This window comes from Stegodyphus dumicola, chromosome X1, assembly GCF_044657685.1.
Source record: "Stegodyphus dumicola isolate Sdum_Otavi_A_Nest chromosome X1, ASM4465768v1".
Classification (NCBI taxonomy): domain Eukaryota; kingdom Metazoa; phylum Arthropoda; class Arachnida; order Araneae; family Eresidae; genus Stegodyphus; species Stegodyphus dumicola.
In genome coordinates, this window is record NC_140780.1 from 144,958,756 (window position 1) to 144,984,160 (window position 25,405).

Here is a 25,405-nt window from a genome sequence, read left to right on the forward strand (position 1 = left end):
GGCTGATGAACGTTGTGCGATGATGAAAATGGTCCAAATGGCTTTCCACGAGTTTTTGGAATACAAGGGAACGAAACTCAACTCTCCGCCGTTCCGGAGGATATGATGTCACAAAAATACAAACAAACAGACGCGCACAAATTTCAATAGAATAGATTGTTTGGAATTTGCAATAAAATAGGTTCTCGGTTTTATATTTTACTTACTGTTGTGTTGTTCAAAGGTAATATCTTAATTAATGCACACAGAACCGATGAAAGCTTGATAAAATTTCTTTTACCAAAAGAAAGACCTTACAGTTCTGGAACTTTCCACAAACATACTCGTACAGCTTTTCGCAGTATCATACAGCGCAATCAGTAGTTAAAATTTCAAACTACTAAGAAAGTTAACGCCATGCAAAGCGTATCGAAAAGGCGAAGCTCTGTCAAATGTCTAAATACTCCGAATTCAGCTCTAGACTAAAATCGAGAAAATGACGCTCTCTCTGTTCTCGACAGTTTTACGCCGGGCACTGAGAAATCTCTAGTACCTTCCACTTCTCGAAATTACTGGAAGGCATATAAGAGCTGGATACGGTTGCGTGATGACCGCTACACCACAAAAGCATGCTAAGAGGGCGGTCTGTTCCCAGGTATCACTTGAAAGCTCCTGTTGTTGTTACTTATGCTCAGTTGCGGTAACATCAACCCAAGCGCACGAAATACCTCGTGGCAAGGAACGGTCCGCCCCAAATTTTGATGGAGAGCACACCGGGGGAACGGGTCCGAGGGTCTCCTACCCTCTCTCTTTCCACCAAACTACACGAGAGGACTTTCGGCTTGCCGCATAATTAGACTGCCGCCATGCCGCACCGACACTATACATTTACAAACTGCCATTCCTTCCAATCTCCGGGATTAGAACCAACACCGACTCTACTTCAAGCCTAAGCGCGCGGTTTGAAAATTCGTGTGACCTCACGACTTCTGGTCATAATAAACTTCGGAACGCATGCAGTGGCTCTTTGCTGATTGCTGAAGCTTCTGACGTTGTGCGAACGCTGAAGCAGAATACTTTGATTTTTTTATGGTTTTAAGGTTGGATGTATTTTAGAGAGGTAAGAATACATTACTTTACTTCTGTAAAGTATTCTAATTCTGTAAAATATTTCTAATTATATCAACGTTTTTAGGCGTATGTTCTAGTATACATGTGTTATTTCTGGTAGAGACAAGGCTGCTGTGCTATGTATAATTTCTTTTTGAATAATGTTGTGTCAGCCCATCGTAGAATAAACGGGCTTTGCATAATTATATTACCTGATCTGTTTCAGAATAAAACATTTTTTCATGGACCTGTATAAATTTGATGTTATAATATAAGCTAACACAGCTTATTCTTAAAATTTTACATGCTATTAGCTATACACTATAACTATTTACTCCCTTTTATATTTAAAAATAATTAATTTATATTTTATACATAACTATTTACTCCCTTTTATATATTAATTTAAATAAAAACATTTCAGTTATTAAAATGCCGGGTAGATGCTGTGTCCCATTATGTAAGGGAAACTACCCAACAGGACCAAAAGTGTCTGTATTCTCCTTTCCTAAAAATGAAGATTTGAAGAGAGAGTGGCTTTCTGCAATCCAACGGAAAGACTTTTCACCCAAAAAGAGTTCAAAGGTAAGTAAAGTAGAGTTATTAACTAATAGTGTAGATTCTAATTACATATAAGGGTTCATTCAGAAATTTTTAAATGATAATATTTTGTTACATAAACCAGGATATACAGAAATAAATGATTGAAATATAGCTTTAATCACTGCAAATATTCTCTGGTTCTATCTGTGAAATGAATATTCTTTACTACAAATGCTCAGAATGAACCCTCTGATTTTTAAACTATTACTATTAACATAATGGTTTTTTTTTTTTTTTTTTTAAATTTTCTCTAAAGGTTTGTGAATTGCATTTCAAGGAAAGTGATTTTAAAGTTGAAGCTTCAGCATTTGATTCTAAGAATGGAATTTTAATTTCTGCTCCACTTCAGGTGCGTAGATTAAAAGAAAATACAGTGCCATCAATATTTAAGGACTATCCATCTGTATACAGTTCAAAAAGTAGCACCATTGTACGAGAAGATCCTGATGCAAAAAAAACTGCCCGCGAGTGCCATAATTTACAGAAAGCATTGCGTGAAAGCCTTAAAGAATATGAAATGTATAATAATGATTTGAAAATTAATTGTTCTAATGATATTTTGTCATGTATTGATCGCTATGGAATATCAGCATTTTGGCATGTATACACAGTTCCAGATACCTCAACTGTTTGCTTTATTCATATTGTTTTTAGTCCTGGGCCATCAATTGATTATTCTGTAGTTGTGAATGACAATCAAGAAATGTCTGTATTTATTAAAGAAAAATCTATTATGCAATTATCTCCTTACACATTCCCACATAAAGTTACAAATTTTAATGAAATTAGGACTGTTTTAGATAAATTGGCTAATCTTCAAACCAAAGAGTTAAATTTAAAATTAACCATAACAATTGATATAATTAATGAATTACTGCAAACTATCTCTAACGACAAAAATGAGAGCATTATTAAATTTATGCAAGACCAGATGAATCTTTTACTTTGCCCTAAAAATAATTTTAGATACAATCTTGATGTACTAGTGTTAGCATGCTTGTTAAATACTATATCACCACATGCATATAAATTTTTAAGGGATAGTGGCAGTATTATTATGCCTCATCCTTCGACTTTAAAAAAAAATTTGTAGCAATTTAGTATTGTCACCATGTAATGAAACTATTGATGAAAATTTTTAAAAATATATAAAAAATCGTGTAACTTTCCTTGAGGATCGAGAAAGAAAAGTGATTCTTTTGGTAGATGAAATTTATGTTCAGCCATATTTTGATTACAAAGGAGGCTCTGTCGTTGGGGCTGCATTTGATTCTTCCAGTCCGGCAACCAGTGCATTTGCTTTTATGATATCCAGTTTGGAATCTTCATTCAAAGAGGTAGTACATATTATGCCTGTTAACACAATAAATTTTGAAACATTACATTATGTAATTAAAAAAGTGATTAGAGGTCTTGAAAATATGGGAATTATTGTTATTTGTGTTATTACAGACAACAATGCAATAAATAGAAAAGCCATGAGTTTGTTTTCAAATCCACCACGTAATTCATTTGTTTACAAACATCCAATGAATAGGAATAGGCCTCTTTTCTACATAATAGATGCAGTTCATTTATTTAAAAATATAAGGAACAATTGGCTGAACCAGAAAAATCCTGGTACATGTATGTTTTTTCCAAATATTGAAGATCTTTCAAAGAAGCACTTCAAAACTGCTTCGTTTATGTCTTTGAGAAAGCTACATGAAATTGAAAATGACCAACTGATTACATTTTCTAATGGTTTAACTCTAAAAAGTCTTTCACCTTCTAATTTAGAGAAACAAAACATTAAACTGGTTCTTAAGATTTTCAATAAATTTACTATTGAAGGTCTGATTCATTTGGGTCCTTTGCATGAAATACCACACTATTCAGATACATCTGAGTTTATATCCATAATATGCAAATGGTGGGATATTATGAATGTTAAAACTATGTTTAAAGGTATACATCAAAAGAGTGAATTTATGAAGCTATTAACAGCAGATGATTCTGATTCAAAAGTTGTTTTCCTCAATCAGTTTCTTAACTGGTTAGATGCATGGGAATCAATGAAATGTTCAACAGGCATGCTTACAAAAGAAACTCATGCAGCTCTCAAACAAACTACTTATGGTATACTGGAGTTGACTAGATATTGTGTTGAAGAGCTTGGAATGAAATATATACTTCCAGGAAAAATTCAGACTGATGCTCTTGAAGCCCGGTTTGGTAAATACAGACAACTTTCTGGTTCTCAGTATCATATTTCAATGAGACAGTTATTAGAATGTGAAAAAAAATTAAGAATACAATCAAGTATTAAGTTAGAATTGATTATTAAAAATACTACTGTCCCTTTAACATCATTTGAATATGATGATAATCTTCATGATATTATAGAATTAGATAATACAGTATATTACTCATCATTAAATATTACGGAGAGTGATGTGAAGGGCATTAGTAGCCATCTGCCAGTTCTGACTTATTTAGGTGGTTACTGTTGTCATGCAGTTTTAAAGAAAGTGAAATGCTGTACCTGCAAACAAAACATCACAATAAATTCCACAGTTAATCATGATCAAACGTATGATCTTATAAAGAATCTTGATCGTGGTGGACTCAGGTGGCCAAAACCATTTATTGTAAATATAATTATGTATAATTATTTAATTGTAAATAAGCTGTGTAGTGAAGAATATGAAGATTTTTTGTTGGAACAAAATCAGAGGAAAATTGTTGCAAATTTGACTTTTAAAATTTTAGAATTAAAAGAAATGCTCTTTGATGATATTATTTGTGATAATGGTCATACAAGTGAAAGTATAAGGAAACTGATAATTTGGATATCAACAAATATCATGCTCAAGAATCTTTGCAATAGGAAAAATGACGATATTAAGTCCAATAAAGAAAAAAAAAGACACTTGCAAAGTAACATTGATGCTGTCTTTAAAAGTAATTTTTAAAGTTCTCTCAAACTGCATCTTTGCTAAATATCTACGTGTCATCTTTGGTGAGCAGCTGAGATTTAAGAAGCATGTTTGTTATACATTTAAATTGCTTTATGCCAAAATTTATTTTGGACTTGTATATATTATTCTTTGCTTATTTAACCAAGTTTTTAATATTACTCAAGATTTTATATAATTTTTAATTTGCTTTATACTAAGTTACTTCTCAAGGTCCTGAAATTTCTATATTGTATTTACAAGCACCTTTGCTAAATATCTACGTGTCATCGTTGCTGAGCAGCTGAGATTTAAGAAGCATATTTATTATACATTTAAATGCTAAATATCATATTTTATTCTGGACTTGTAGATATTATTCTTTGCTTATTTAGTTATTTAACCAAGTTTTTGGTATTACTGAAGATTTTATATTATTTAAAATTTTCTTTATACTCAGTTACTTCTCAAGTTCCCAAAGTTTCTATTTTGTATTTCAATTGTGTTTCTTAAAATGTTCATCATTATTTAAGATTTTGTATCCTGCAATTACATGGCATAGTGTAGTCATAGTGTAGTAGTGTAGAAAGAACATATTACATGGCATAGTGTAGTAGTGTAGAAAAAAGACAAATTCCATAATGTCTTCTTTCTGCACAATCTAACTCTAATATTTCTATTTATGCAATAATTGTATGGACTCTTTTTGGATAGTACTACATGTTCAGCTCAAGTAATATTTGCTCTTCACATTATTCACAGTGAATAAGCACAAATCAATCTACTAATATACCCGTGTGGTGACCGGGTGTGAAAAAATAGTCCCAATGTAGCTCATACATGTCGTAAAAGGCGACTAAAATGGGTACCCAGCGTCTGGGGGTATAGCCGGGCACCCTGCCCCTGGGGATTATATCAGGGAACTGGTCCTCCAGGTTGGGGGTTGGGTGTGGGGCTAACTACCCCACCCCATAAAAAATCTCACTGTTAAGAAATCCAAAGATAGAATTAGCCGGACTGCTTCTACTGGAAAACGACTTGGAAATGGCCTAGGGACTTTTCGTTTTGGAACATGAAAAATAAGCAAACAGACTAAAAGTTTGAAAAGTTATTGAAATAATTAAATAAAGAATGATGAAGTGTGACTGCAAGGGACGTCCGGTATCCTTTTCTGTCATTGCACTTTTCCTGACATGATAAGGCTCTATCACGTACACTTTGGTAACGAGGCTTGGAAACCTCGGCTAACACCTTGTTGTTTATTAAAAAGAAAGAGACATACAGCAATAATTATATTTCATAATAATAATTTTGACCCAAGCTCTATAAATATATTATGATATTAATTTATAAGTCTTTACAAAGTTACATACATAGGTCTTTATAACATTTCACCTGTATAATAGTTATATGATATATGATTTTAAAGACTAAAAAATAAATTTGTTCTGTTTTTTCTTTCTTTGTTTCAGGTATTCATAACGAAGAAAGGAGTGTTTTTATCATGAAATGGCTTTCAGGTGTAAAAATGCATAGGATATATCTTAGTTTATTGAAGTTAAGAATTGGTGCTTTGTGGACTAAAAAATATGTGCAATATCCATTGTCACACCACTCTGTTCAAGAATATCGATCAGTCCTGAATGATAAAGAAAATGATTAACAAAGGAATATCTAGAACTTGATTGTGTGCATGATTTAATTCCAAATATAAGTATTGGAATAATTCATCCTCCTTATTTTCAACAAAAACTCTTCATTTGGTAATATACATTTGTGCTTATCAGTGTGGTGTCTTGTGTAACAAATCGTCAGTATTATAAAATAGATGGAAAGATCTTTGATTATTGCAAGAGCTTTATGTGCTGAAGAAGTAAAAAAATGTCCCAGATAATTGTGGATATTATGAAACTGAGTATCATAAGAATGGAAAAATATTTCTTAAACAAATTACCTTGTGATGCATGTAATGGGTATGTTTATTTTATTTCATATAACTGTAAATTTAATTATTGATAATAAGCAAACTTTTTTTTTTCCCTAAAATGCCATTGGTGTATTGTCATTATTCTATATTGACATGTATTCTCTTACATTTATCATTGAAACCAGAGATTTTATAATAGAATATGGGAAACTTGTGTTGAAGGCCTGTTGATTGAAATACAAGTGACCATTACATCTTTGGAATTTGCATTCTCATTGCCAATTTTGAAAAGACATTCTTTTACATTTTCTTAAAAAAGTTAACATTCTAATGACTTTAGAAGTAAACATTGGCGACTTCATATGAACCAGTCTCTTCGCGAGTTTAGCAAAAAATTTGTCGATGGCTTCCCCATAACAGAACTGTACTGGATTCTATACCTGAATATTGCATTAAAAGGAGAGAAAACCATTTATTATGAAGATAATAAATGATTCATATTATGAATGTTCATTTCTTATAATGATCGAGTTTTATATTCTTGCATTGTATTTCTTTTGTGTCAACACAGAATAAATTGTGTTGGATTTCAGTTATAATGATATGTGTAAAGATGCTGTAATAAAATTTGTTATAAATGTACTGTTGTGTATTTTTCTTTAGCAGTTGAATTTATGAAAATTTTTATTATTTTCTAACAAATAAAATTTTATATTTTAATATAAATCCATCTATGAACATTACAACAGATATTATATTCTGGAAAATAATTTATTATGCCTTTTCAAAACTAAGTTTAAAATGAAAACAAACTTGAATGCATAATAATTTTTAATGAATAAATAAAATGTGAAATATGAAAAGTGTTCTGACATGTCACATTAAGACTGCAATCAAATAAAGAATTCTTTATACGTGCATTGGTTTTTGTTTACAATTTGCATAGTCTTGAATATTTTACTGATCTAAATTCATTTTAAAAAATTTGGTGTCATGATGAGTAGTGATTTTAGGTAAAAGTTTACAATTGGGTGTCCCATGTATTTTGGCGATTCTTTTTTGACACCAAGATTGGCGTCAGGAAGGCACAATTTCAAAATGGCCGCTATACAAAACCAAAATAAGAAGTCAAAGAATCGCACAAGCCCACCAGTGGGCAAGCGGTAAAAGCCGCTGAACACTGGTAGTTCGGTCCAGGGTTCGAATCCCGGCAAATGGGCTGGCTGCATGGGCGTTTTCGTGGCTTTCCCCATGTGTAACTTGGATATGAGCCAGTTTACCTTAAAAAGACCTCGGTTTAATCCTAGTATCCGGTGCACACAGGATTTGGCTACTTTTGGCGACTTTATGATGAGCAGTAAAAACGGGACATATATGATGAGTAGTAAACGCGTCATTCAAAGAATATATATAGTTATACATAGCATATACTATGTATATAGTGTATAGTATATACATAGACGTTCTTTGGGTCATTTTTGGTGTTGGCGATAAGTTTCAAAATCGCATCAAGGCTGCACCGTATACTAGGATTTTAAAAGTTTAATCCTAGTATCTGGTGCACAAGGGATTTGGGTACTTTTGCCCACTTTATGATGAGCAGTAAACGGGACATATACGATGAGTAGTTAAACAGGTCATTTTGATGTTGGCGATAATTTTCAAAATTGCACCAAGGCTGCACCGTATACTAGGATTTTAGCAAGACCTCCACGGGGCATTCCTCCTTTTCCTGTAGTGCCTAAAGGCGGAGGAGCATGTAATAAGTAAAAGGAAAAAAAAGAATTGCACGAACTCTGTGTCCATGTACACATCGATATGTTTTCACTTAAAAAAGCATCCTAGAATTGCACAAACTAGGCATTGCGCACTGCCTTAAATTTGTCCATGTACACATCAATCTATTTTCATTTAAATAAGGAAGCTAAAACAAAGTTAAACCTATCATGGTAACCTGAAGCGAGGTTTCATTGCCAAAATTTAAAAAAAAAAAAAAAAAAAAGTCGCTAATCAAAGGGACACCCAATTCTACACTAGAGCCTGATTTTATTTTCTTAATATATATATATAATGTTTAAAAGCTGATATCATTTTTACTTTAAACAATATTCCCGAAAATATATGCTCTCTTTTGTGAAATGTTTACTTTATAATCTGTGCAAAATATTACCATAAATAAAAAAACTTATTTCTTAAATATAAAGTAATTAAATACTTTCATTATCCCTATGATTATAAGAATTATAACTGAAAGGGCATAAACAAAAACACAATTAAAGGAAATGCAGTACTGAAAGTTTCTGGTTAGCAAAAAATTTGCAACAGAGCAAGCCATTACAATACTATAAGAATTGATTAGTAAGGTAAACATTAGTTGAGCATTCTTTCACAGTAGCAATAAATTTTTCATTTATAATTCTTAAAACACGCCAAAACAGATTCACGATTGGTGCCTCTGATTTAAGGTCACACAAAAGTAAATTTGATTTAGCAGACCAAGAGATATTCCATGTCAAATTTACGAGAAAGATCTTCACCAATGTTAAGCTTATTATCTAATATTCATAACAGTTTGGTTAGTTGACTATTACAAAGCTCAAAAGTGCTATCTGCTCATGGTGAAGGACTTTCTAATGAGAACTGGCTTGTATTCACTTTATACGTAAAAAAAAAAAAAAAAAAAAAAAAAAAAAAAAAAAAACAACCAACCATGCAGACAGCATGTTCAGAAAAAGAACAGAAAATGTACTCTTAGCATTCAGTAATCTTAACCATTCAGCTACTCGTGGGTATAACTATTGTTCTAAGAGATAAGCAACAATTTTTCAGCAATAACTAATGTACTTTTTCACAGGCAGAACTGAACAAACTTTCCTCATGCTGCTTTTTATTTTGAATAAGCTTCTTGGGAAAAAAAAAAAAAAAATCCATGTGCAGTCAAACATTTTATGATCTTTGTTTTGATATTGTAACAGGAGGGAATATTTACCTCATCTGATTTTGCATATTTATAAATTCTTCGTCCACAGTTATATTTCCACATATTATTTTGTCTTGAAAATTTTGAATTATTTTTTCACATAGAAAGCATAATTTAAAAATTTCAGGAGGACTTTTAAATCCCCCCTAAATTTGCAAAATTAATTAATTAATACTGCTAATTAAAACATATTTCCTGTTCACACATTGAAAATAAATTTAAAGTAACTATAGTTAGAAATACAACATGAAGGTTTACTATAACATAAAAGCATGATAATAGGATCAAAATGATGCATAGAATATTTAAATTAATACTTCTTCAAAATGCCTAGACAAATACACAATTTATTTATCTTAATATAACGAAAAACCTAAATAATTTATAATTTAGATCATAACTATGTATCCAATTTTTAACAAAGGTGCAAACCAACAGGTTTGGTGACAATACATCAAAATATAGCATGCGACTTTAAATTATCAATCGTAGAGTAAAATTGAAACACGAAAAGTCATATCACATTTCTAACCAAGCACAAAATTTACATGAAATGTAGTGTACAATTTTACAAGCGATAATAAAAGAAACATCACAAACAGTATCGGCTATAATTTACTGCACAAACACACACACATTTCGCAGTTTATTTTGTATTTATAAAATCATTTGATCATTAATAAATGATAGTTAAACGAAAATGCACGTTTTAAAGAAATACGAAGAGTAATTTATTCTAACATTCTATGAGAAAATTCGAAGCTAAACTTACCTCAAAAACATGCTTTTGAGACCGGAATCCATTGATTTTGACGAGAATTAATTATCCATTTTCTTCATTTTTGGCGAAACGTCCTAAACTTATTTTTTGAATGATTTGATGCAAAACATCCACCCATATTTGTCAACATTAAGTCGGAATCGACCAACAAATATGTCAACAAAAGGACACTGTAAAATAGCGATAGCAACAAGCACGCTTCGTTCGTTACAACGGACGACGCATCAAATCCCCGATGACCACAACTTGTGACGTCACAAAACCGCCATCTGGCTTGTAGTAGAGTCAGTGTTGTTAGAACCCGGGACATTCGGCAGTCAGCGACGCTAACCACTAGACCATTTCTTCCATGTTGTACTTGAAAAATAAGTACAGAACAAAATTAAAATTGGATCCTAATTTATGGTTAAAACTAATCGAACTGAGACCAGACGTAACGAAATTGATCTATCTCAAACAGGGCCAAATCTCACACTAAATTTTAGAATTAAAGTATTATAACTTAAATTTTGCTAATTAAAATGGCAACCAATTTTTAATCTAATATTTTTTGTGTGCATATTTAATACAAATATCCAATAGGTTGTGCAAATGGCAAATATAGATTAGATTTTTTTTAAATATTTCTATTGAGATATAGAAAAAAAAATCATTTCTTGATTATGCTTATTTTCAAAATATTTTGATTCTTACAGCAGACGTATGAAAATAATTTAAATACTTCCGCCATAAGAACAGGACCGAAACAGTCTTGATCCGAAAGAAATATTGACCTTGGGTGAATAACTTAAAAGCACGCTAAATTATGTATTGCAAAGGGGAAATTATCATAAGCGACAAAATTGTTTAAATCTGAATTAATTAACTCGCGTTATTGTCTGCCCAGATAAATATTTTATACACGTTTTGTAATAATTAAGTTTTGTTTAATCACGTTTTCATTCCCGATTAGTCCGAAAAGTGTAAAATCCCGATTAGCCCAGATAATGTGGATTGCCTTGTCTGAGTGAAAATACATATAAAGAAGCATCTATAATTATTTCGTAAAATTTATTGTGAAGAAAATTTTCGGTCTTAATTGCATTATTAATTATTGTGTTATTACGTTATTAATAACAGTGTTTGAGAAAGAAGGTCCTTTCGATACACAGTCTCGCTCTCTGGAAACAAAAAGTTTTTTTTTCCCCTTAAATCCTTCTTAGAGTGTTACCATTGCTAGCTTTTAAATCGTTTAGTTTTTTTAATCAAAAATTCGTTGACGTGTTGCAAAATATGAAATCGATAACAAAACAAATTTCAAATTCAAATTAGGGCTTCCACATGCCCATATTCTACGGAAGATTACGTTATTGAAATTTTTATGGCTCTAGGTACCATTGTTTTATCACAATGCGAGAAACATACGTACCTTTATGCAGATTCTTCATTATTTAATTTCTTTAAATATAATACAGGGAAATAATATGTGGTGGCAACGATTTAAAAAGTGATACAGCCTTTTAAAGTTTTCGACGCAAAATTCCAAAACGAAATTAATAGTCTTTGTGAGCAAATTACTCCTTTGGACAAAAAATAAATAAATAAATAAATAAATAAATAAAAGAACAGGGGCATGAACTTTCATCACAGACAGGAGATCAAATTTTTAAAGTTGTTTTGCAGATTATTTATTTTTTATTTAATTACTCTATAACGTTGCGCGCCTCTAACTAGCACGCAACCAAGAGGTGACTGTGAAAGCTTGTATAAACCACAGAGTCTTATAAAGGGTTTAAGTCCCTTTTTATTCAACGTATTAAATTACAATGGCGTCCTCTTGACACTTACAGACTGTGCCCACTAGGCAGTCAAATAAAAATAAGAACCTGAAAAGAAAGTAAAGACAATATTCTAACTACGAGGCTCTCTAAAATAACTAACTCACCGCGTTTTACAAATACCGCAGCTAATTCAGCAGACTTGAAGCTCACTGGAACAATTGCAACTACTTCCCGCCAAGCACATAGGCTCATGCTTTCGCTCACCGAAGTCGTTTCCTTCTATTTAAATCATAATACTTCCACTGATAATTTGAATCCTTGCGCGTTCTACTCAAATTTACATATTCTGGCATTGGCAGTTCCAGGGGAAAGTAAGGCTTGACAGGAAAGATAGTTTAAACTTAAAATAAATGTTAGTTAAAATAAATATAAACCCTACATTTGCCGCTGCCAGAATTTGGAAAACTTGGAAGCAGGTCCTACAAACGACCTGTTGTAAGTTTATCTAATTCTGAACTAACTGGCGAAAGCCTCGTTTACACAAAAAAAATCTTATGTAACAATTATATACTAAAATTCTTTTGCTCGTTACAAAGCTTTCTTCTTACAGCAACTTTTCCTGGACTTCATCAATCAATCTTGGTCTTTCCTTCCAGCATCTGGAAGGAATAAGTATCAGTATCTTTCTACATACATTATAATTTACACTTTCTTGACACAATAAATTTTTGTTTTTAACGTTTCGTTTTTCTTAGTTATTGCTTACTTCACATTCATTCAATTTTTCAAGCATTAATTTAACTTTACCCTGGCTCTCCACCATGTGTGGTGTCAAACGGGAATATTCGTGTTTTAGTCTTACAACACTTCCCCTAACCACCATGATTTGTTAGAATTCAACAACCAAATAGACACACCTTACTCGACATTCTACAACTCAATGAGCTACTTTAATATTCTTAAAAATTCAAATGTAGGTGGAGAACCCTACAAAACACATTCATTCTAACTTCCCCCTCATTCATCTTTAAACATGCAGGCTTTCGCTCTAAAGCATGACTTTACAGTTTAATACTTAAATTTTGACTTCATTGCTTTTAAGCATTCACTTTTAGCATCTACAATTTTATGCTTCTAGACTAAATTCTACTTTTACATAACATGCAAGTATTTACATACATTTACAAAAGTTTAATACATATGCTTTTTACAATTTACCATAAAATGAATAAGAGAAAATAAATTTTTACTTTACTCATTCTTCGCCAAACTGGCGGCACTGAAACTAAAATTCTTATTAGTACAAGAATACGAAGTTATTTTTATCTCCGGCCAAATTTTGGCTTTAACATTACAGAATTAGTCTTTCGACCAACAGAAAATGCTTGTTTTTAGCTTTTACACTTAAAGAAAATAATACTTTTGCCTTAGCTAAATAAAGTAAAACAAAACTAAGTCTCAACCGAGACATATTGACTTTCGTCAAAACATAGAACTTCGTACTTATGCATAACATTTCGGAACAAAAGAGAAAAATATTTATAGAAGGTTTTAACTTATCTTTGAGTTTTCGATGCTTGAAATTCCGTCATCCGTTTTTGGCAAAATTGATCCCAAGTTAGAGGTTTCATGGATGTCAATCTTCTCCTTATTGATCTCCGAGTGTCGTCCCCGTTGCTTTTTCTTTTGCGTCCTCTACATGCTGGCCTCTTGACGGAGTAATCGTCTGGTTGTTGGCCTTTGCGTTTCTGCCTGGGACGGCTGGTCATGACGTCCTCCGGTCTGGAGTCCTTCTTGAATTTCTTCTGTTCGTCGTATTTTTGTGCCTCCTGTTGGCGTTTCAGTTTCCGGAACGGCGGCCTTGCTGGCACCTGACTCTGTGGCCGTGTGCGCGTTCTCCTTGATGTGTAATTTCTCCTGCCATCTTTTGTAGGTGGTGTTTTCGTCTTTACCACGGTTTCTTTACCCGGTTCATCTGTATTTTTGTTTTTCTTAAACGCCGGAGTTTGAAAATCCTTTTTTCTTTTTGATACCGACGTCCGGGTTGTAGAAGTGCTAGGTCTCTCTTCAGTTCTCCGTTTCTTGGGTGGTGGAATAGTTGTTGCAGTCTCTGGCCCTTCTATTTCGTTTAAACTTGAGTCCTGCAAGAAACTTTTAAGGATTTCAAAATCATTTGGATTATAGTATTTTTTCACCTGGTCGGGACTTGCTTTACAGATTTCCCCTCTCTCGTTTTTAAGATATAAGACTACTCCTTTGATTTCCTGAATTACATAGGGGCCTTCAAACTTTGGAGCTAACTTTGCCATAAAATTGTCTGGGGCACTTGATAAAGAAAATTTCCGTTTCAATACTTTATTCCCAACTTTAAAATCTGCTTCACGGCGTTTTCTATCATAATATAACTTCTGTCCATTTCTTGCCGTATCCGAGGTTTTAAGCGCCTGATCAATCAACTTTTGCACGTCTTGTTGTCTAAATTCCTGCTCTCTTTGTTGCACAAAGAATAATTTATCTAAAGGCGTAATTAACTTTCTGCCTAAAAATAATTCTGCTGGAGTTTTTCCCGTAGTATCATGATGTGCCGTTCTTAAAGCATAAGCTAATTCATTTATGTAGCCATCCCAGCGCTTGTGATGTGTGCTGACGTAACTGCGAATTATTTTTACAATGTTTTTATTAACTCTTTCTGCTATGTTAGCCTGTGGTCTATACGGAACCATTTTGATATGGCGTATATCAAGTCCATTGCATATGTTTTCAAATATTTGACTAATGAATTGTTTTCCGTTATCGCTAATGACTTTTATCGGTGCACCGTATTTTAAAATGTATCTGTGTAAGAATGCATCTGCGACTGTTTTGGCTGACGCGCGTTTAAGTGGAACAATTTCTATCCATTTTGAAAAATGATCTACTATTACTAAAAGAAAACGATTTTTATTTAACTCGCTCTGGGGGAAGGGACCAAGGAGATCTATGCCTAAAATTTCATTCGTAAATGTAGCGCGAATGCTATTTAAGTACCCGGCCGGGCTGTAATTAATATCATTTATTAACTGACATTGATTGCAGGACCTGACATACGCCGTTACTATTTTGTATAATTGCGGGAAATATACCGCCTCGCGTATCCTTTTTATAGTCTTTCTGACCCCGAGGTGGCCCGCTGTTTTTTTTTTTCGTGCAACTCCTTCAAAATGCTTAATCGAAGCGAGGCTGGGATGACTGGCTTATACTCAAGATTTTCGTTTGTTGTTTTCGTATAGAATAATAAATTATCTATTATTTCATAGTTTTTTGCTCTATTTCTTATCGCATCGATATCTGTATGCTCAAAGCTTTCGGGGGTCTTTCAAATAAGCATAGGTATTTCCAAATTCAGGATCAGCTTTCAGTTCAGTAATAACCGTATCTCTAGAATCTAAAATTTTTGAAGTCAACACAGCGCATTTAAGTTCATTACCTTCATCGTCCAGTTTTATACGAGAAAGTGCGTCAGCTACATTGTTTTCCTTACCCGGTTTATATTTTATTGTGATATTATATTCTTGGAGTTTTACAGCCCATCTTATTAACCTGGGCGTTAGGTTTTTTCCCGAGTAAAGTCTACCAACAGCCGCATGATCCGAAAAGACTGTTACTGGCGATTTGCCGAAATAAACTCGAAATTTATGTACAACTATTAATACGGCTAATGTTTCTCTTTCTGTAGCTGTATAATTCCTTTGTGTTTGATTCAATGTTTTACTAAAAAATGCCAGCGGATGGTTATTTTGCATAAGAACCGCGCCCACCGCATAGTCTGATGCATCTGCCGCAATTTCCAGGTTTTCGTCCCCCTCAGGGAATTTTAAAACAGGGGCATTAATAAGCGCTTCTTTTAATCTTTCAAAAGCCTTGACCTTCGAGTTTCGATGCGTTAGCTTGATAGTTCTTTTCCCCATACGAGCGATTTCCATTTCTGGTTTCCTCCTTCCTTCTGGTACTTTGAGAATATGTTTCCCCTCTCGCTCTTTCCGCTATTCTGCGATTTTGAAATTTCACCGCCAATTCGAAAAGTTCCTGCAATGTGGTTGGGTTTCTAATTTCAAAGTAGTCTTGAACAGCGGGTAACAATCTTGGTAATATTATTTCAATAATCTCCGCATCGGGTTTCTTGCCATACAGCATATCCGTTCGCTTGATTTTTCGTAAAATAAAGTCCGTCAATTGTGCTGTATCCCGTTGATAGAAACTATATAGCTCGGCTTCCACTCGTGCGCGATCTTTCACTATGCGGAAGGCCTTTACTAACGATTTTTTGAAATTTTCAAATGTATACGTCGGGCTTCCAAATTCACCTAGAAGAAATTTGCCTATATTTTTCCACCATAGCGCGGCCTGTCCTCTTAGTGCTGATGTGGCAATAGCAACTTTTTGTCTTTCAGGCACAGGATAGAGCTGAAAGTGGTTTTCTATACCTTCTAAAAATACGGACACCGAATTTTTTCCGTCGAAATAGACGTTTGGCTTGATTGATGCTCTCAAAGTCTGGACCAGGTATCCAAATCCTTCTAACTGCGTTGTCATTTCTTGGTGTTGTCCAGCGGCTTCCATCCAGTTTTCGGCCATTTCAGTTCGATAAGTGTTCGGGCGCCAATATAACGTTGCGCGCCTCTAACTAGCACGCAACCAAGAGGTGACTGTGAAAGCTTGTATAAACCACAGAGTCTTATAAAGGGTTTAAGTCCCTTTTTATTCAACGTAATAAATTACAATGGCGTCCTCTTGACGCTTACAGACTGTGCCCACTAGGCAGTCAAATAAAAATAAGAACCTGAAAAGAAAGTAAAGACAATATTCTAACTACGAGGCTCTCTAAAATAACTAACTCACCGCGTTTAACAAATACCGCAGCTAATTCAGCAGACTTGAAGCTCACTGGAACAATTGCAACTACTTCCCACCAAGCACATAGGCCGTAACGCGGGGTTCTTCAATTCTCGATTTCTACCTCCGCGCTCGCTAAGTAAGAATAGCTCTCTCACCGAACTCGTTTCCTTCTATTTAAATCATAATACTTCCGCTGATAATTTGAATCCTTGCGCGTTCTACTCAAATTTACATATTCTGGCATTGGCAGTTCCAGGGGAAAGTAAGGCTTGACAGGAAAGATAGTTTAAACTTAAAATAAATGTTAGTTAAAATAAATATAAACCCTACAACTCATTTCGTGCTCTGTCGTTAGGTACTTCAAGGCAAAGATTAATGCCCGTGAGGTAGATTCTAAAGGAAACTGGCTAGTATCCACGTTACAGATGGGAAAACTACGAAAATAATCCGTAGCCAATACGTTCGAGGTGCTCGAATCTGGAACGAGTTACCAGTTTGCAGCGGTTTTTACAGCTGGGCCGCTCGCTGTATTTTCCCAACTTAAAACATAATTTGCAATGCTTTCTTAACGATTAAAAGGTGTATTTAATATGGTGTATTTAATTATGGCAAAGCACACGAGGGCTATCTGCCTAAGGGGAGGGATGCCTTCGTGGAGGACTTTCTAAGGGAAACTGGCTCGTATACACGTTACGCATGGGGAAAACCACGAAAACGCCCATGCAGCCAGCCCGTTCGCGGGATTTGAACCTCGGACCGAACAACCAGTGTTCAGCGAATTTCCTTTACTTGCATACACACACACACACACACACACAAAAAAAAAAAAAAAAAAAAAAAAAAAAAAAAAAAAAAAAAACCTAATTTCAAATGATCTTTTGATTAATCGGAAAAGTCACTAAACATTGGTAGTTCGACCCGAGTTTCTAATCCAAGAAATTCCCCCAGCTCTTTCTTTTTTTACACTCATTTACTGTGTAAAAATGCATCGTAAAAGTTTCAATTCATGAAGCAAAAATATATTTTTAATTTATTCTTTAAAAATATTGGAAAAATTTTCACCTTTACCTTAGCATATCCTTTTACAAATCCCTTTAATAAGAAAAAATAACGAAAGAAATTAACTCATATTCGATGATTGATACCTCGGTCCAAATTTATTGTAACCTTTTCCAAAAGCATATAAGGTATTTCTCCCGCTTTCCTAGCGTGCCTTCGTGGTGTAGTGGTCAGCACACTGAGCCTGTATTTCAGAGCTCCGTGGTTCAATTCCCGGCGAAGGGTTTGCTTCATCTTGCCTGCTTCCAATTAATTCTAATGTCTCTACAGTGGCGCCCGAACTAAAAGGATTCTACACACCCAGGATTTCGCGATTGGGTCCCCTTAAAAACCCCAGTCGCCCTTTAAAAAGGGGAGTATATAAGGTATTTATCCCGCTTTCCTAACGTGCCTTCGTGGTGTAGTGCTCAGCACACTGAGCCGGTATTTCAGAGATCCGTGGTTCGATTCCCGGCAAAGGCGTTGCTTAATTTTCATCTTTCCTGCTTCAAAAAAATCCTAATGTCTCTACAAGCATAGAGTTTATATGGATATTAATAAATTAAGGATTATTTCTCCATCTAGTTTTCTTAACATGTTTATTCCAGAATATTCTTTCCACACTGTAGCGCTTAACTTTATGAGTTTTCCATAATCATTCAATTTCTGTAGCTATGGTAACTTTGCATACCTTCTGATAAGGAGTTATATTTTTAACCACTGTATTTTAATTCCTGTTGACCATCAGTATATTATTCACTTGTTTCACAAGTGCAGATATTTATTTTCTACGCAAATCTACGTAAAATAGCAATAAAACTTCAGTTATGCGGTGCTCCTGATCGATTGCTTGTTTCAGATAGAATGAAATTAAGCTTAATGTTACTGTTAATTAGCTTGTTATTAATTTAATTGTAAGTTTCTAATTAATTATATGTTCAGATATTTCCAAGTATATTACACAAACTTTTGCATCCCAATTTTTAGTTTTTGGTTAAAAAAATAAGCTTTTATTTACTGAGAGGCCTGATTAATTACATTAGTTTGCAGTACTGTTATCTTAATTCTTTCCTTCTAGATAAATTTTAGAAAAAACTTCTCAGCATAATAATTTAAATTTTTTTACAATTCATACGTCAGTGTTCCAAACGCATAGTAATGTTGTTATAATAGATTTCATGCTAAGCTTTTTTTAAATTTAACTATTAATTTCTGCAAACATTTACATGATTACTTTAATTAACCAAAAATATTTCTAGCACACTTTAACACACTTTCATTCGGAATAATCTTTTGCACGGCAGTGAACTATATTCAATTTTCCAGTCTAGTTCAGACATCTTGACTATTATTGATGCAATTTATAAAAAATATAACTGGTATGCTTTATAATTCTTTAATTCATAATACTATTATAATACTCTTTGCTCTAATATTGTAGTTAAAGAAATGTTTGTAATGCTGATATGTATTTTACCAATACCTTTAATTTTCTTTGTTAGCTCTTTAATTTATTACTGTTATTCAAGTAATTAGCGTGCTTGTTAGATATTCTTTACTTGTTCTTCTGATTGTAGATATAAATTGTATTCCTTTATTTTTATTTTCCTCTTGGCTACAATTGGCTTCGAAAAGACTTCAGACTTAAAAAAAAGAAAGAACAGGCGAATGGACTTTGGTCGGAGAACTGAAAACAAAGGGGGATCAATGAAACAGATTTCGAATCTTGTTTAAGCATCGAAATCATTTTTTTATAGTACTTACATTTTTTACTTCTTGATTTTTACATGCGTATTTTATTACTAAGTTTTATTCTTTAAATGCATTGAATCAAAAAGGAAAATTTTTATGATATTCATTAGACCATTTAACAAATCTTAAAATATGTGACAATTTAAATTTTGTGCCATTGTATATTCTTATTTTTTCCTGTTCTTAGGAATTATTTACTGAAACATTTCGAAAACAACTGCACCTGTAGTTCCAAGAAATTTTGCTGTCCCATAAAAGTAAGCGCAGAATTAGCCATGTTCACCATGACCTGTTTATTTGTTCGTTTTCCAAGAAACCCGGAAATGGAGGCTGTGAAAAGTTTCTAAGCTTTTTGTTTAAAACGCTTTTTCTGACAACTATGGATGGGCCATTAAGCTTCAAAGCTCTTGACTTCAAAGACTTCTTCATTTCTCTAACTAAATTTGCCGCTGCTGTACACAAAGGGTCGTCAATGACTGTTATAAATGATATCAATCTCTGCCATGGGGATGCAATGTTAAGCATTTTAAAGAATGCTTGGTCTATTCAGTATTCAACGTGTGTATTCAAATGTGTATTAAATTATTTATTACACTTCAGCACTATTTGCGAACCGATATTTCAAAGATATACTAAATACTCTTTCGGGAGCGCCAGAAGTTTTTCCGCGAGGCCTTTGTAGATAAAAAGATACCGATTTTCCACAAAATCAAGACAGCAGGCAGCAGGTCATTTTCTAATGTTCATTATACAGTGATTAATAATTTCGTTTTGAGACAGATTTTGCACTATTAATTAATGGAATATTAATTATTACAATTACAATTAATGCAGCTGTAATTGTAGTTGCATGCAAAGTTGATGCTTTAAAAATGTCAAGATTTATAGGACGAAACAATAAAAGAATCAGTCTTAAAAATCAAATTTTGGCCTTTTTACGACTGACATTTTAACAGTTCTGTTTTTATATTTGTGCTTTTCTTTCACAAAAGTAACTTCTATATCAAAATTAGAATTTACAGAAGATTAGACCAGAGTTTATCAAACAATTCTGGATCCCTGTTTGGTTTCCGTATTTTTATAAAGCCATCTGCCTCTTTCATATATGTATTCATATTAATTAAAAAAAACGATTTAATTAGTTTTAATGTAATTAATTAACATTTTATTTTCGTTTTAAATTCGTTTATAAATCGTTGCAACCATATATTATCCCCTGTATTATATTTAAAGAAATTAAATATTGAAGAATCTGCATAAATGTATGGAGTGGACACCAACTGGGCGAATGAAAATCCTCCCCGTTCTGCTATAGTCCAATTGCGCGAATCAAAATTTATTTCCTCCCTTTGCCTACAGGGTTACAATTTAAGTTTTCAAAGCCAATTGTAGCCAAGAGGAAAATAAAAATAAAGGGATACAATTTATATCTACAATCAGAAGAACAAGTAAAGAATAGAGCTATTAGGTCTGCCAAAGTCTCGCAGCATTCATTATAATTCAAAACATATTTTAGCTTTTCAAAATCAGCAAATTTTATTTTCAATAAAATCAACTAATTAGATTAATGCATTAAAAGTTACAATTTATTGTTATAGGAAATTATTCTGAAAATGGTGATTACATTCGGTTTTAGGCAACACACGCATTCTATCAGAAAATGCTACAGTTTGAGCAGCATTGTGACAAGAAAGTACTTGTTACAATGTTAGTAGCGTATATGTATGTAAGAAAAATCAAGAATATGTAAAAGATTAAATTAACAGCAAAAATTATATTCCTTCTGTATTATAAAAATAGTAACCTGTATTTGCACTGCGTCATTTCGAGAAAAATATACGTCATTTGACATACATAATTCTGGTGATGTAAATGGAACTACAACTCTGCAGCTGATAATAATTTTACAGAAGTATTAACTATCCAATCAAAATGCATTGAGAACCAAAACTAATTCAGCCATACACAGTTTGAATTAAGATGTCAACCTGAACATAACGCACTTGCTTTAACCTTCCAACACGCGCGCTGTGCGCAAAGTTTACGACAAATTCGGTTTTTAATGCACACTTCTCGCATATCACAGCTGAGACGTCTGAATGCCATTTCTATTCCTCCTCTCAACCCTTCCCCACATCATGTAATGTGCCAACAAAAAGTTATATGACTTTTTTTTTTTTTTTTTTTAACTGGGGTTTTGCGTTACGTGGCAGCTTCTTCGTAAAAGTTTCGACACGCGCATGGTCGTAGGTGAAAATTCGGAAAGTATTTTTTTCTCCAATATTTTGTAATTTTGTTCTATTAATTGATGTGTATTATTTAAATTTGTATAAATTTGACTCTATAATTTTTATATCTGTTTTTCATGGCAACAAAATATGTGCAACCAGCTGATTTTGCTCGCATTATTTAAGAATTATTTGATGAAGAAAAAGAAGACTAGGAAACCTTTGGATGCCAGAATAATAGCGATCTGTGTGAGGAAAATATCGAGATAAATAATATCAGCAGTAAATCTGAACATTATATTTCAGATGATGATAGTAATAATGATATAGAAAAATGGAAGGATGATGATATATTCTATGTTAGTAAAGATAAATCTTCTAAGTGGCAAAATCAGAAGTATACAAACTGCTCAAAGACGAATATTGTGAGCATTAACCTGGCTTACAACACCATGCTAAGGATATAAAGGATGAAATAGGAACATTTTTGAAAATAGTTGATATAAATATGCTTGATGAAATTTTGGAATGTCAAATAAATATACAAGTTTACTAAAAGGTAAAATACTCAAGAGATAGAGACTGCACTGAGTAGAAATGATGGCCTACTTTGGATTGTTATATACCATAGGAATAAAAAAAGGACACCATGCAAATGCGAAAGAATTGTTCTCAAGTGATGGCACTGGAATTGAAATAACGAGAGCTGTGATGAGCTACAAGAGATTTTAATTTCTGACAAGTTATCTTCGATTCGATGATAAATCAACAGGACAGATGAACATTAAAACTAACTTGGATTTTAAAATATAGTTATTAAATAATAAAGTTTTAAATTTCTATAATAAAATACATCATTTCTTTTCCACCTGACTAATATAAGCATTTAAAAATAATTTACTATAATTTAAATGTGACATCATTTGTAGTTTACAATAATAAAGTTAATATATTATGTTTTAACAAATTTATTACCAACATTCACTCATTTCTGTCATTTTTCGTGCCAAAAATGGTATAGTAAAAGTTTTCGTGAAAAATAGGGCGTGCGCATGCTCGTGTAAAATTGTCAAGCGCGCGTGTTGGGAGGTTAAACGCTTTGGCCTAGCCAGACTGCTGCTTCCTTCTTGATGCAAAGTTATAAAAAATGTAAGCTTTTCGGATTAGGCACAATTAATGTGCCAACTTGTTTGTGGCCTCAACATGTTTGCTGAAGTAACTGTACAAAATATGTAAATGTAGCATTTCTTTTTTAGTATTTGTGCATAGTTTCCTTCAAATGAACCTTAATGGGAATTTTTTTCACAAAAATTTAAAAGTATTAAAATGGCCTCAAATTAAGGTGTAACTGGAATTATAATTAATTCGTAATTGTGATTAGATTATATCATTGCAATTAGATTATGCAGTTACAGCATAATCGCATAAAGTAATGAAAGTAGAGTTCACAAATACAATATAATTACAATGCAATTACAATAACTTATTAATACCATAATACAATTACAATGTAATTTAAATCGGGTACTACAATTGCATACCCTCCACTCAAAAGGAGGTACTGATAAGCCTGGAAGTCATTATCAACAAAAAGCCTGTTCAGGACAGTTTGCTGACAATTTCCACCGGGCGGAAAGTACGTTCTTCAGCCTGGGCAAATCATAACAATAAAAATCATTTAGTCTCATGATTCACTACATTTTAACATACTTTTATTAGAAGAATAATTAGAACCGACATGACAAATATCTTCGAAAAATAACTGTCAAATATCTGTATCCATTAATTGATCGAGTTAAATACTTTCATCAGAATAACAGTTCTGTATACCTTAAATACACAAATTATGGCAAAAGTTAAAGTAATATTCTTAGAAGAAGCATATGATATTACTCACCAGATGCAAAATTATAGTACATTTTTTGCCATAAATACAGTTTAATTACACAGTAGTAAAATGTGTAAAAATTAATGATAATAAGTTTATCAGAAGTGAATTAATTTTGCAAAAAAACTTTCGGCACTTGAAACTTTTCTACACCTGGCGGGGGGAGAAGTCTAGTAAAATTAGATTTGTTTTAACTTGACCAAACACCTTCTATATGTGGATCACTAAAGAAATAATTACCATGCTTAAAAACCAGATGCACATACCAGTTTTTCCCCCTTGTTACGTTTTACATTGAGAAATAACAAACAGTATTTCTCAATGTAAAACGTAACAAGGGGGAAAAACTATATGTCATGGTGAAAAATACTATTTTTTAAACATGGTGAAAAATACTATTTTTGAAGTTTTGTTAAAATGAAGGAATGCACATACCATCTTTCATTCAAGCATTACACTGAGAAATAACATGCAGTATAACAATGAAAAATTTAGATAAATTGAAGTAACACATACCATCTTTTATTCATGTACTACTAAAATGAACAAAACTATTATGCTTAAAAAACAGATACACATAATAACTTATTTTGTCCGTTATCCTTTACACTGAGATAAAACATGTAGTATGACAATGAAAATTACTAGTTTTTTTGAAATTAAGGAACATGATTTTTTAAAGTATAACTCCACTTCCTGCACTGAATAGTCAAATTTCAAATGCATATTTATGAATGTTCACTGAAGCAGCACAATGACCCAGTTCTTCAAATAAAGCAATATGGAATAATATTATGGGAAAATTTATGCATACTTTTTTCTACTGCATGTCGTCTGATATGATTACACATGTGCCTAAAAGTGTATCTAAAAGAAAAACAAAGCTATATTTCAATATTAACAACAAAAAAAAAAAAAAAAAAAAAAAAAAAAAAAAATTGTTTACAGATTAAAATTCATTCATTTTCAAGTATTATAAGAATCACGCATGAAACAAATCTGCTTTCCAATACTATTAAGTAAAAGTTAACTGAAATTTTATACTGGAAAATATGCTATATTTCTATATATTACAAACAAGAAAAAAATACCATAATAATATACTCATAGCCTAGGAGAAAGTAACACATACAACATCAAACAAAGAAATTGAAATTTGTATAGTCATAACCTAGGAAAAAGTAATACATATTACATAAAATACACAAGTTATTCAACGTAAAACACACATATCTTCTAAAATCTCCTTTGTGGGTTTATATTTCGATTATTAGTAGAGGATACAGGAATAAAGTAATTTGACTGATATTTAGCATATAACGACAACACATCACACCTTAATGCCCTAAGACCTTCAATAGTTTCAACATTCTTTGATAAATTCTCAAACAATTTCATTGTTTCCTGTCTAATACTTTCGCAACTTTCAGCATTTTGTTCACTCGTTATTTCATTAACTATCGCCGAACGTTCTTTGGCATGCCTGGAATCCCTCTCAGTCACATCAATTACCAAATTATCTGAATGAAACTCATCATTTTCTGTCAC

The 25,405-nt window shown here is 32.7% G+C and overlaps 1 protein-coding gene across 1 annotated transcript; it reads left to right on the forward strand.

Moving 5' to 3' along the window:
• The first annotated feature begins 703 nt into the window (after positions 1-703).
• Positions 704-7,198, forward strand: LOC146993296 (THAP domain-containing protein 1-like). Its single transcript, XM_085807187.1, has 4 exons — positions 704-1,099; positions 1,514-1,674; positions 1,949-2,041; positions 6,101-7,198. The coding sequence occupies exons 2-4, from the start codon at positions 1,522-1,524 to the stop codon at positions 6,134-6,136; spliced, it is 282 nt and encodes a 93-aa protein (XP_085663313.1). The 5' UTR covers positions 704-1,099; positions 1,514-1,521; the 3' UTR covers positions 6,137-7,198.
• Positions 7,199-25,405: the final 18,207 nt, after the last annotated feature.